At 49.1% G+C, this 11993-nt stretch overlaps 1 protein-coding gene across 1 annotated transcript; it reads right to left on the bottom strand.

Moving 5' to 3' along the window:
• Positions 1 to 296: 296 nt before the first annotated feature.
• med18 (mediator complex subunit 18) lies at positions 297 to 5778 on the bottom strand. The gene is made up of 3 exons (XM_033044870.1): positions 5733 to 5778; positions 3763 to 3855; positions 297 to 973 (listed from the first exon to the last, which is right to left on the bottom strand). Exons 2-3 carry the CDS (start codon positions 3833 to 3835, stop codon positions 414 to 416), a joined length of 633 nt encoding a protein of 210 aa, XP_032900761.1. The 5' UTR covers positions 3836 to 3855; positions 5733 to 5778; the 3' UTR covers positions 297 to 413.
• Between the last annotated feature and the right edge of the window lie 6215 nt (positions 5779 to 11993).

The following is an 11993-nucleotide window of genomic DNA, read 5'->3' as shown; positions in this document are numbered from 1 at the left end:
CCAGGGGCCCCAGTTTAAGAATAAGAGGTAAGCCATTTAGAACGGAGACGAGGGAACACTTTTTCACACAGAGAGTGGTGAGTCTGTGGAATTCTCTGCCTCAGAGGGCGGTGGAGGCAGGTTCTCTGGATGCTTTCAAGAGAGAGCTAGATAGGGCTCTTAAAAATAGCGGAGTCAGGGGATATGGGGAGAAGGCAGGAACGAGGTACTGATTGGGGATGATCAAACATGATCACATCGAAGGGCCGAATGGCCTACTCCTGCACATATTGTCTATTGAATCAATGAACGTAAAGAGAGAGAGAGAGCAAAACAAACGCTGCTTTATTGGACAAAAATGGATGGCTGAGTGTGAAAGGCAGCAGAGTTCTCAGTCCCAGGTAGGGCCGTACCTGTCGCAGGTGGGCGCCTCGCTACACCTGATGCAACCGCTTGGGGTCGATCTTTTCCAGGTGGACCAGGGGTTTGAGCTGCTCGGAGAAGTTCTTCATGTCGTCGGAGACGGCGTCCTGCCCGGGTGGGGCGACCACGCTGAGCTCCACCAGGTAGGACAGGGAGAGGGGTTCGATGTTGTCCAGGTTGTTGGGCAGCAGGATGCGGAACACCTTGGACACCACCACCTTCATGATGCTCTTGCGGAAGACGTGTCCCTTCACCACAAACTCGTGGTCCATGCGGAAGCCCATCTCCAGCAGGAAGTCGGCCAGGCTGTCGGAGGCGGCCATGTCCACGCAGTTGCGCACCAGGGCCGAGCGGTTCTTGTCCCCGACCTCGGGCTGCCCCAGGTAGCGCAGGTGCCAGGGCAGGCCGGGCTTGTCCACCGCACGCCGGGCACGCAGGATGAAGGGGCTGCCCTGCTGGGCTTTCAGCAGGAACACCAGCTCGTGGTCCACGAAGGTCTCGGCCTCCATGTTGTCACAGAGGCCTCGCAGCCGGTGGAGCAGGCTCTCCAGACTCTGGTCCAGCACACTGCCTGTTGGGAAACGCAAAGCCCTGCCCCGTCAATCAACGCCTATCACACTCGCTTACGCAGCAGCAGCAGCAGCGGCAGCAGCAGCATTCAACAAAGCACCAAGGAAAATTCCTCGTACACGCGAATACTTGGCCAATAAACTTAGCCATTCATTCGTGTTCAAGAGGAACGGCAGATACTTTTTCACCCAGAGAGTTGTGAATTCGTGGAATTCCCTGCCACAGAGGGCAGTGGAGGCCAAGTCACTGGATGGATTTAAGAGAGAGTTAGATAGAGCTCTAGGGGCTAGTGGAGTCAAGGGATATGGGGAGAAGGCAGGCACGGGTTATCGATTGGGGACGATCAGCCATGATCACAATGAATGGCGGTGCTGGCTCGAAGGGCCGAATGGCCTCCTCCTGCACCTATTTTCCATGTCTATGTCAATGCTGGAAAATCGAAGGTAGACAGAAATGCTGGAGGAACTCAGCGGGTGCGGCAGCATCTATGGAGCGAAGGAAATAGGCAACGTTTCGGGACGAAACCCGTAAGGGTTTCGTCCCGAAACTTTGCCTATTTCCTTAAGGGTTTCGGCCTGAAATGTTGCCTATTTCCTTAAGGGTTTCGGCCCGAAACGTTGCCTATTTCCTTAAGAGTTTCGGCCTGAAACGTTGCCTATTTCCTTAAGGGTTTCGGCCCGAAACGTTGCCTATTTCCTTAAGGGTTTCGGCCCGAAACGTTGCCTATTTCCTTAAGGGTTTCGGCCCGAAACGTTGCCTATTTCCTTCGCTCCATAGATGCTGCCGCACCCGCTGAGTTTCTCCAACATTTTTGTCTACCTTATTCATTCATTCATTCAGTTTAGTTAAGACGGCACGGTGGCGCAGCGGGTAGAGCTGCTGCCTCACAGCGGCAGAGGCCCGGGTTCCATCCCGATTACAGGTGCTGTCTGTGCAGAGTTTGCACGTCCTCCCCGTGGCCTGCATGGGTTTCCTCCCACACTCCAAAGACGTGCAGGTTTGTAGGTTAATTGGCTTTGGTTTAAATGTACATTGGCCACGGTGCAGGATAGTGTTAGTGTGCGGGGATCGCTGGTCAGCGTGGGCTCGGCCTGTTTCCGCACTGTATCTTGGAACTAGACTAGAGATACAGTGCGGAAACAGGCCCTTCAGCCCATCGAATCCACGCCGACCAGCGATCTCTGTACACTAACACTATGCTACACACACACTAGGGACAATTTAGAATTTTTACCCAAGCCAATTAACCAACAAACCTGCACGACTTTGGAGTGTGGGAGGAAACCTGAGCACCCGGAAAAAAACCCACGCAGGTCACGGGGAAGAGAACGTACAAACTCCGTACAGACAGCACCCGTGGTCAGGATGGAGCCCGGGTCTCTGGCGCTGTGAGGCAGCAGCTCTACCCGCTGAGCCACCCTGCCGGCCCTGTAGCTGGGTGTTAATTACATGCTGGCATTGGGAATGTAAACAGCAGATTTAAGAATAAGGGGCAAGCCATTTAGAACGGAGACGAGGAAACACTTTTTATCACAGAGAGTGGTGAGTCTGTGGAATTCTCTGCCTCAGAGGGCGGTGGAGGCCGGTTCTCTGGATGCTTTCAAGAGAGAGCTAGATAGGGCTCTTAAAAATAGCAGAGTCAGGGGATATGGGGAGAAGGCAGGAACGGGGTAATGATGGTGGATGATCAGCCATGATCACATTGAATGGCGGTGCTGGCTCTTCGAGCCTGCACCGCCATTCAATGTGATCATGGCTGATCATCCACAATTGAAGGGCCGAATGTCCTACTCCTGCACCTATTGTCCATTGTCTATTTGCAGGAGGAACTCAGCAGGTCAGGCAGCATCTGCGGTGGAAAGTGGACAAATGGCATTTCAGGTCGGGACCCTGCATCTAGACTAGAGCCTTTAACCCTTGGTTCCAATAAATAAACAACGCACTGAGGTCTCTGGTCCATGTTCAGCTAAGGTGCCTGTCTGGTCTGAGTCTGAGTCTCCCACTTACGACTAGGAGGTTGAGACAGGGCAGGTGGAGCCCGAATTACAGCCAGTGGACAATAGACAATAGGTGCAGGAGTAGGACATTCGGCCCTCGAGGAAGGTGCTGCAATAACTCAGCGGGTCATGAGGGCAGAATCTCTGGAGAAGTTCATTGCCGCAGACGGCTGTGGAGGCCAAATATGGTCATCAGTGAGAGGAGCAGAAATAGGCCATTCGGCCCATCAAGTCTACGCCGCCATTCAATCATGGCTGATCTATCTCTCCCTCCTAACCCCATTCTCCTGCCTTCTCCCCATAACCCCTGACACCCGCACTGATCAAGAATCTATTTACTTCTGCCAGAAAAATATCCACAGCCTTCTGGTGGGCCGAAGGCCCTGTATCTCTAGTTTAGTTTAGTTTTGAGATACAGCACGGAAACAGGCCCTTCGGCCCACCGAGTCCACACTGACCAGCGATCCTCGTACACTAACACTATCCCACACACACTAGAGACAATTTAGATTTATACCAGGCCAATTAACCTACAAACCTGTACGTCTTTGGAGTGTGGGAGGAAACCGAAAATCTCAGAGAAACCCCATGTAGGTCACGGGGTCTCTCTCTCCCTCTCTCTGTACAAACTCCGTACAGACAGCACCCGTAGTCGGGGTCAAACCCGGGTCTCTGGCGCTGTGAGGCAGCAACTCTACCGCTGCACCATCGTGCCGCACTTTGGCGTGTAATGTTATTTCTGCCTTTGGAGATTTAAACAAGAGGAAGACTGCTGAAGCCATTTTGTACATACCCTGCAGGATGTACTCCATCATGTTGATGGAGCCGCCAATAACTGGCTGCACGGTGACCGGAGGGGTCTCCATCTTCAGCTGTCTCCGGAGACCTGGTGAAACAATGTGGACATTCGTAAACAAGGCGCATTAAACGAGACACGTGCACAAGCCACAAAGTGCTGCAGTAACTCAGCAAATCAGGCAGGACATCAATAAGGATCCCAACCCAAAGGCCGTTCATGTTAGGTAAGTGGGACATGTTGGCCGGTGTGGGCAAGTTATGCTGGAGGGCCTGCTTCCACGCTGTATCACTCTCCATGTTCACTAGTCATAGGAGCAGAATTGGACCATTCGGCCCATCAAGTCTACTCCGCCATTCAATCATGGCTGAAGGTAGACAAAAATGCTGGAGAAACTCAGCGGGTGAGGCAGCATCTATGGGGCGAAGGAAATAGGTGACGTTTCTGGTCGAGACCCTTCTTCAGACTCATGGCTGATCGGTCTTTCCCTCTCAACCCCATTCTCCTGCCTTCTCCCCATAATTTAACCAATTATATATTCCTCCTGGGATAAATAGTTCTATCGTATCGTGTGTTTATACAAACACGTGTGTGTGTGCGTAATGTATATATATATATATATATAGAAAATAGGTGCAGGATGAGGCCATTCGGCCCTTCTAGCCAGCACCGCCATTCAGTGCGATATATGTTGGAGTGCTGAATTACTCAGGCCACTTAGTGAGTTATATATATATGTATATATATACACACACGATACGATAGAACTTTATTTATCTCAGGAGGGAATTTGGTCATATATAATTGGTCAAATATATCTATATATATATTGTTTAAGAAGGAAATGCAGATGCTGGAAAATCGACGGTAGACAAACATGCTGGAGGAACTCAGCTGGTGCAGCAGCATCTATGGAGCGAAGGAAATGGGCAACATTTCGGGCCGAAACCCTTAAGGAAATAGGCAACGTTTCGGGCCGAAACCCTTAAGGAAATAGGCAACGTTTCGGGACGAAACCCTTAAGGAAATAGGCAACGTTTCGGGCCGAAACCCTTAAGGAAATAGGCAACGTTTCGGGACGAAACCCTTAAGGAAATGGGCAACGTTTCGGGACGAAACCCTTAAGGAAATAGGCAACGTTTCAGGCCGAAACCCTTAAGGAAATAGGCAACGTTTCGGGCCGAAACCCTTAAGGAAATAGGCAACGTTTCGGGACGAAACCCTTAAGGAAATGGGCAACGTTTCGGGACGAAACCCTTAAGGAAATAGGCAACGTTTCGGGCCGAAACCCTTAAGGAAATAGGCAACGTTTCGGGATGAAACCCTTAAGGAAATAGGCAACGTTTCGGGCCGAAACCCTTAAGGAAATAGGCAACGTTTCGGGCCGAAACCCTTACGGGTTTCGGCCCGAAACGTTACCTATTTCCTTCGCTCCATAGATGCTGCTGCACCCGCTTAGTTCCTCCAGCATTTTTGTGTAACTTCGATTTTCCAGCATCTGCAGTTCCTTCTTAAACAAAAGACTGGATGGAGGAGGTTGGGTGGGAGCGTGGAGCTGCCAATGGTGATGCACTAGAGGATGCAGACCGCACAGTGTTGGAGTAACTCAGCAGGTCGGGCAGCATCTGTGGAGGGAAACAGCCCAAACATCACTACTTCCATCACTCTCCTCCTCCTCCTCCCAATCCTCCCTCTGTATTCCCCTCCCCCTCCCCCTCCCTCCCCCCCAGACCCCTCTCTACCTCCCTCCCTCCTTCCCTCCATCTCTCCCCCTTGTTCCTATGTGTACTCCCCCACATATTCTCTCTCTCTCTCTCTCTCTCTCTCTCTCTCTCTCTCTCTCTCTCTCTCTCTCTCTCTCTCTCTCTCTCTCTCTCTCTCTCTCTCTCTCTCTCTCTCTCTCTCTCTCTCTCTCTCTCTCTCTCTCTCTCTCTCTCTCTCTCTCTCTCTCTCTCTCTCTCTCTCACCTTCGCTTCTCCCCACAGACCGGAAGTGACCGCGGGAGGGGGGGGAGATAGAGAGACGGACGCCCTCACCGGAAGTCTCTAGTTCCCGCGAGAGTCCCCGTCCGGCCGGGACGCGCGGCCCCGTATTTTAGTTCCGCCCCAAATATTATAACAGCATTGAAGACACTGGGCAACACATAGAAACATAGAAACATAGACAATAGGTGCAGGAGTAGAGGCCATTCGGCCCTTCGAGCCTGCACCGCCATTCAATATGATCATGGCTGATCATCCAACTCAGTATCCCGTACCTGCCTTCTCTCCATACCCTCTGATCCCCTTAGCCACAAGGGCCACATCTAACTCCCTCTTAAATATAGCCAATGAACTGGCCTCGACTACTCTCTGTGGCAGAGATTTCCAGAGATTCACCACTCTCTGTGTGAAAAAGTTCTTCTCATCTCGGTTTTAAAGGATTTCCCCCTTATCCTTAAGCTGTGACCCCTTGTCCTGGACTTCCCCAACATCGGGAGCAATCTTCCTGCATCTAGCCTGTCCAACCCCTTAAGAATTTTGTAAGTTTCTATAAGATCCCCTCTCAATCTCCTAAATTCTAGAGAGTATAAACCAAGTCTATCCAGTCTTTCTTCATAAGACAGTCCTGACATCCCAGGAATCAGTCTGGTGAACCTTCTCTGCACTCCCTACATGGCAATAATGTCCTTCCTCAGATTTGGATACCAAAACTGTACGCAATACTCCAGGTGTGGTCTCACCAAGACCCTGTACAACTGCAGTAGAACCTCCCTGCTCCTATACTCAAATCCTTTTGCTATGAAAGCTAACATACCATTCGCTTTCTTCACTGCCTGCTGCACCTGCATGCCCACTTTCAATGACTGGTGTACCATGACACCCAGGTCTCGCTGCATCTCCCCTTTTCCTAGTCGGCCACCATTTAGATAATAGTCTGCTTTCCTGTTTTTGCCACCAAAATGGATAACCTCACATTTATCCACATTATACTGCATCTGCCAAACATTTGCCCACTCACCCAGCCTATCCAAGTCACCTGGACACTAGACACTGGACAATAGACACTGGACACTGGACACTAGACACTGGACACTAGACAATAGACACTGGACACTAGACACTGGACACTAGACAATAGACACTGGACAATAGACACTGGACAATAGACAATAGACACTGGACACTGGACACTAGACAATAGACACTGGACACTGGTCAATAGACACTGGACACTGGACACTGGACAATAGACACTGGACACTAGACACTGGACACTAGACAATAGACACTGGACACTGGACAATAGACACTGGACACTGGACACTAGACAATAGACACTGGACACTGGACACTGGACAATAGACACTGGACACTGGACACTAGACACTGGACACTGGACAATAGACACTGGACACTGGACAATAGACACTGGACACTGGACACTAGACAATAGACACTGGACACTGGACACTGGACAATAGACACTAGACACTGGACACTAGACAATAGACACTGAACACTAGACAATAGACACTGGACACTAGACACTAGACACTAGACACTAGACACTGGACACTAGACAATAGACACTAGACACTGGACACTAGACGCTAGACACTAGACACTGGACACTAGACAATAGACACTGGACACTAGACAATAGACAATAGACACTGGACACTAGACAATAGACACTGGACACTAGACAATAGGCACTGGACACTGGACACTAGACACTGGACACTGGACACTAGACACTAGACACTGGGCACTAGACACTGGACAATAGACACTGGACACTGGACACTAGACAATAGACACTGGACACTAGACACTGGACACTAGACACTGGACACTAGACAATAGACACTGGACACTAGACACTGGACACTAGACACTGGACACTAGACACTGGACTATAGACAATAGACACTGGACAGTAGACACTGGACAATAGACAATATACACTGGACACTGGACACTAGACACTGGACACTAGACACTGGACACTGGACACTGGACACTGGACACTAGACACTGGACTAGACACTAGACAATAGACAATAGACACTGGACACTAGACAATAGACACTGGACACTAGACACTGGACACTAGACACTGGACACTAGACACTGGACACTAGACAATAGACACTGGACACTAGACACTGGACACTAGACACTGGACACTAGACACTAGACACTGGACACTAGACACTGGACAATAGACAATAGACAATGGACACTAGACACTGGACAATAGACAATATACACTGGACACTGGACTAGACAATAGACACTGGACACTAGACACTAGACACTGGACACTAGACACTGGACACTAGACAATAGACACTGGACACTAGACACTGGACACTAGACACTGGACACTAGACACTGGACACTAGACACTGGACTATAGACAATAGACACTGGACACTAGACACTGGACAATGGACAATATACACTGGACACTGGACACTAGACACTGGACACTGGACACTAGACACTGGACACTGGACACTGGACAATAGACAATAGACAATGGACACTAGACAATAGACAATAGACACTGGACACTGGACACTAGACACTGGACACTGGACACTGGACACTGGACACTAGACACTGGACACTAGACACTAGACAATAGACAATAGACAATAGACACTGGACACTAGACAATAGACACTGGACACTAGACACTGGACACTAGACACTAGACACTGGACACTAGACACTGGACACTAGACAATAGACACTGGACACTAGACACTGGACACTAGACACTAGACACTGGACACTAGACACTGGACAATAGACACTTGACACTTGACACTGGACAATAGACAATAGACAATATACACTGGACACTGGACACTAGACACTGGACACTGGACAATGGACACTAGACACTAGACACTGGACAATAGACACTGGACACTGGACACTAGACACTGGACACTGGACACTAGACACTGGACACTGGACACTAGACAATGGACAATAGACAATAGACAATAGGTGCAGGAGTAGGCCATTCGGCCCTTCGAGCCAGCACCGCCATTCAATGTGATCATGGCTGATCATCCCCAATCAGTACCCCGTTCCTGCCTTCTCTCCATATCCCCTGACTCCGCTATTTTTAAGAGCCTTATCTAGCTCTCTCTTGAAAGTATCCAGAGAACCTGCCTCCACCTCCCTCTGAGGCAGAGAATTCCACAGACTCACAACTCTCCTGGTACTGATTGGGGATGATCAGCCATGATCATATTGAATGGCGGTGCTGGCACAAAGGGCCAAATGGCCTACTCCTGCACCTATTGTCTATGTTTCTAAACCCTCATATTACTTTCAGACTGGGCGCCAGGTGTGTGCAGCGCCCAATATGATTATAATTCAATAGTAATCGCTTGGAATCTAAACACAATGAAAAGCCCTGAGAACATATCTTGTGTTGACAAATGAATGTGCTTCAGGGAACGTCGACCAAGGGTTTAGTTTGTCAACTAGTTCACTCTCACTTGAACGTCACGGCAGTTTGAGCGGAGAGCTTCGCAGCTTGCCGAACCTGTTCTTGTTGTTTGTTCCTGAGGCCCAAACTGCCCAGCAGGCAGTTAAAGGCAAAGATCCTACAGCGAGCAAGATAGTCCACTCGATGAAAAAGACCTAGTACGGTCATGGGCAGATTCATGGGTAATTTTCGGCCCCATTTCCGTAACCGGCTTCCGTCTCCGCCCCAAAGATCCCGTAGCGGAGCAAAGATACTAGTGCGGAGACGGAAGGCGGTTACGGAAACATCCTCGTAAAAATAAAAGTTCTTTGGGAAAAATCTTCTCCTCATTTTCAGAATTATAATTTATTAACACAAACTGTTCCACCGCAACGTTGATTACACTGCGGGTCGGGTCGGGTCGGGTTACGGAAATGGATGAAAAAAAGGCCCACGTTCCGCTCCGTACTAATCATGTAACTGGAGTTTAAAACAAAATTAGTCAACACCTGTGAACCTACGTCAGAAATCGGTAAGTGCTGCATCAGCAGTAATAACTTGGCATCATATTAAACTGACATCATATTAATCTCACACTTTGGAACCACTTACACAAGCCTTGGTAATTCTGAATGTGGAGGAGTTGCAGACACTGCCCAGAGCACCTAGGTTTAGAGTGCGGGAGGGGGGGTGGAAAGATTTAATCAGAACCCGAGGGGTAACTTTTTCAACACAAAGAAGAGATCTCCCATTTCTCCCCACACTACAAAGACGTGCAGGTTTGTAGGTTCATTGGCTTGGTATAAATGTAAAATTGTTCCTAGGGTGCGTAGGATAGTGTAAGTGTGCGGGGATCGCTGGTCAGCGCGGACTCGGTGGGCCGAAGGGCCTGTTTCAGCGCTGTATCTCTAAACTAAACTAAACCTTCTGAAGAAGGGTTTCGGCCCGAAACGTTGCCTATTTCCTTCGCTCCATAAATGCTGCCTGTCCCGCTGAGTTACTCCAGCTTTTTTGTGTACCTTTGTAAACCTTCAGACAAATGTAAACCTTTGTCTGAAGGAGGGTGTTGCCCTAGAATGTCACCCATTCCTTCTCTCCAGAGATGCTGCCTGTCCCGCTGAGTTACTCCAGCATTTTGTGTCTATCTTCAGTTTAAACCAACATCTGCAGTTCCTTCCTACACGGAACCTCATTTGGATTAGAGATGAATCCATTCCTTCAATACAAAAAAAAGCTAATGGGTGTATGGATGTTGAGGTCGAGCAGAGAGGAATGTCCGGGACAGATTATTATCATTGTAACAATTGATTATCATAGGTAGACAAAACTGATGGAGAAACTCAGCGGGACAGGCAGCATCTATAGAGCGAAGGAAATAGGCAACGTTTCGGGTCGAGACCCTTCTTCAGACTGATTATCACACTGCTGTTTGCACAGCTTGGCCCGGCACAAATCGACACCACATCAGAGAGAGCTCACAGCTTGCATGAATTTGAAAGTGCGTACCAGCAGATGGGGCAATGTAGCAGTTCCAGAGACAAAGTCCAATGTCCGCAATAGGGTAGAGGTGAATCAGACAGTGCCCTAGCTTATGGAAGGACCACAATGCTGCAGAAACACAGTGGGTGCAGCAGCATCTATGGAGCGAAGGAAATAGGCAACGTTTCGGGCCGAATAGGAACCATTTCAGGAAATAGGCAACGTTTCGGGCCGAAACCCAAAAGGGTTTCGGCCCGAAACGTTACCTATTTCCTTCGCTCCATAGATGCTGCCCCACCAGCATTTTTGTCTACCTTCGATTTTCCAGCATCTACAGTTCCTTCTTAAACACTTATGGAAGGACCAGTCAGTAGCCTGATAACAGAGGGGAAGGTGCTGGTTAGTTAAAAGCTGCATCGCGGAAACAGGCCCTTCGGCCCACCGAGTCCGCGCCGACCAGCGATCCCCGCACACTAACACTGTCCTACACACACTAGGGACAATTTACGATCTATACCGAAGCAAATTAACCTAACAACCTGCACGTCTTTGGAGATTGGGAGGAAACCAGAGCACCCGGAGAAAACCCACGCGGGTCACAGGGAGAACGTACAAACCTCGTGACCTCGTGGGTTTTCTCCGGGTGCTTCGGTTTCCCCCCACACTCCAAAGACGTGCAGATTTGTAGGTGAATTGGCTTCGGTGAAATCGTCCCTAGTCTGTGTGGGATAGTGTTAGTGTGCGGGGATCGCTGGTCGGCGCAGACTGGATGGGCCGAAGGGCCTGTTTCCGCACTGTATCTCCAAACTAAACTAAACGAAATGCTGAGCACTCATTATTCCTGAACTTTATTTTATTACTTTTTATCATCTACTTATGGAGATAACGTTTTGAGAAAAATATTAAAGTAATAATGATGAACAAGAGTGAACCAGTCATGCTTCTTTGTAATTGATTAGGTTTCCGTGCATCTATTACAGGGAGGTAACCGTTTTCTAAGAGATAGATTGCGTTAAACGTGTCACAAATTGTGTTAGGTTTGCAGATGTGAGGAAATGCAGATGTTGGAATCACAGCTGACCTTACAGCAGCACAACGGGCTGTAAACCAAATACTCATAGATAACATATAATAAACAAAACAAAATCAATAAAGGAATAATCTCAAAGGTGAGTGGGTTTGTAGGTCAATTGGCCTCTGTACATTACCGCTAGTGTGAAGGAGTGGTTGTAAAAGTATGATCACATAGAATGCGGGCGGAGCACCAAGGCAAA

Source organism: Amblyraja radiata, chromosome 27, assembly GCF_010909765.2.
Source record: "Amblyraja radiata isolate CabotCenter1 chromosome 27, sAmbRad1.1.pri, whole genome shotgun sequence".
In the NCBI taxonomy this organism is placed as follows: domain Eukaryota; kingdom Metazoa; phylum Chordata; class Chondrichthyes; order Rajiformes; family Rajidae; genus Amblyraja; species Amblyraja radiata.
Note: the sequence above shows the minus strand (reverse complement) of the source record. Positions and strands in the feature narration are given on the sequence as shown.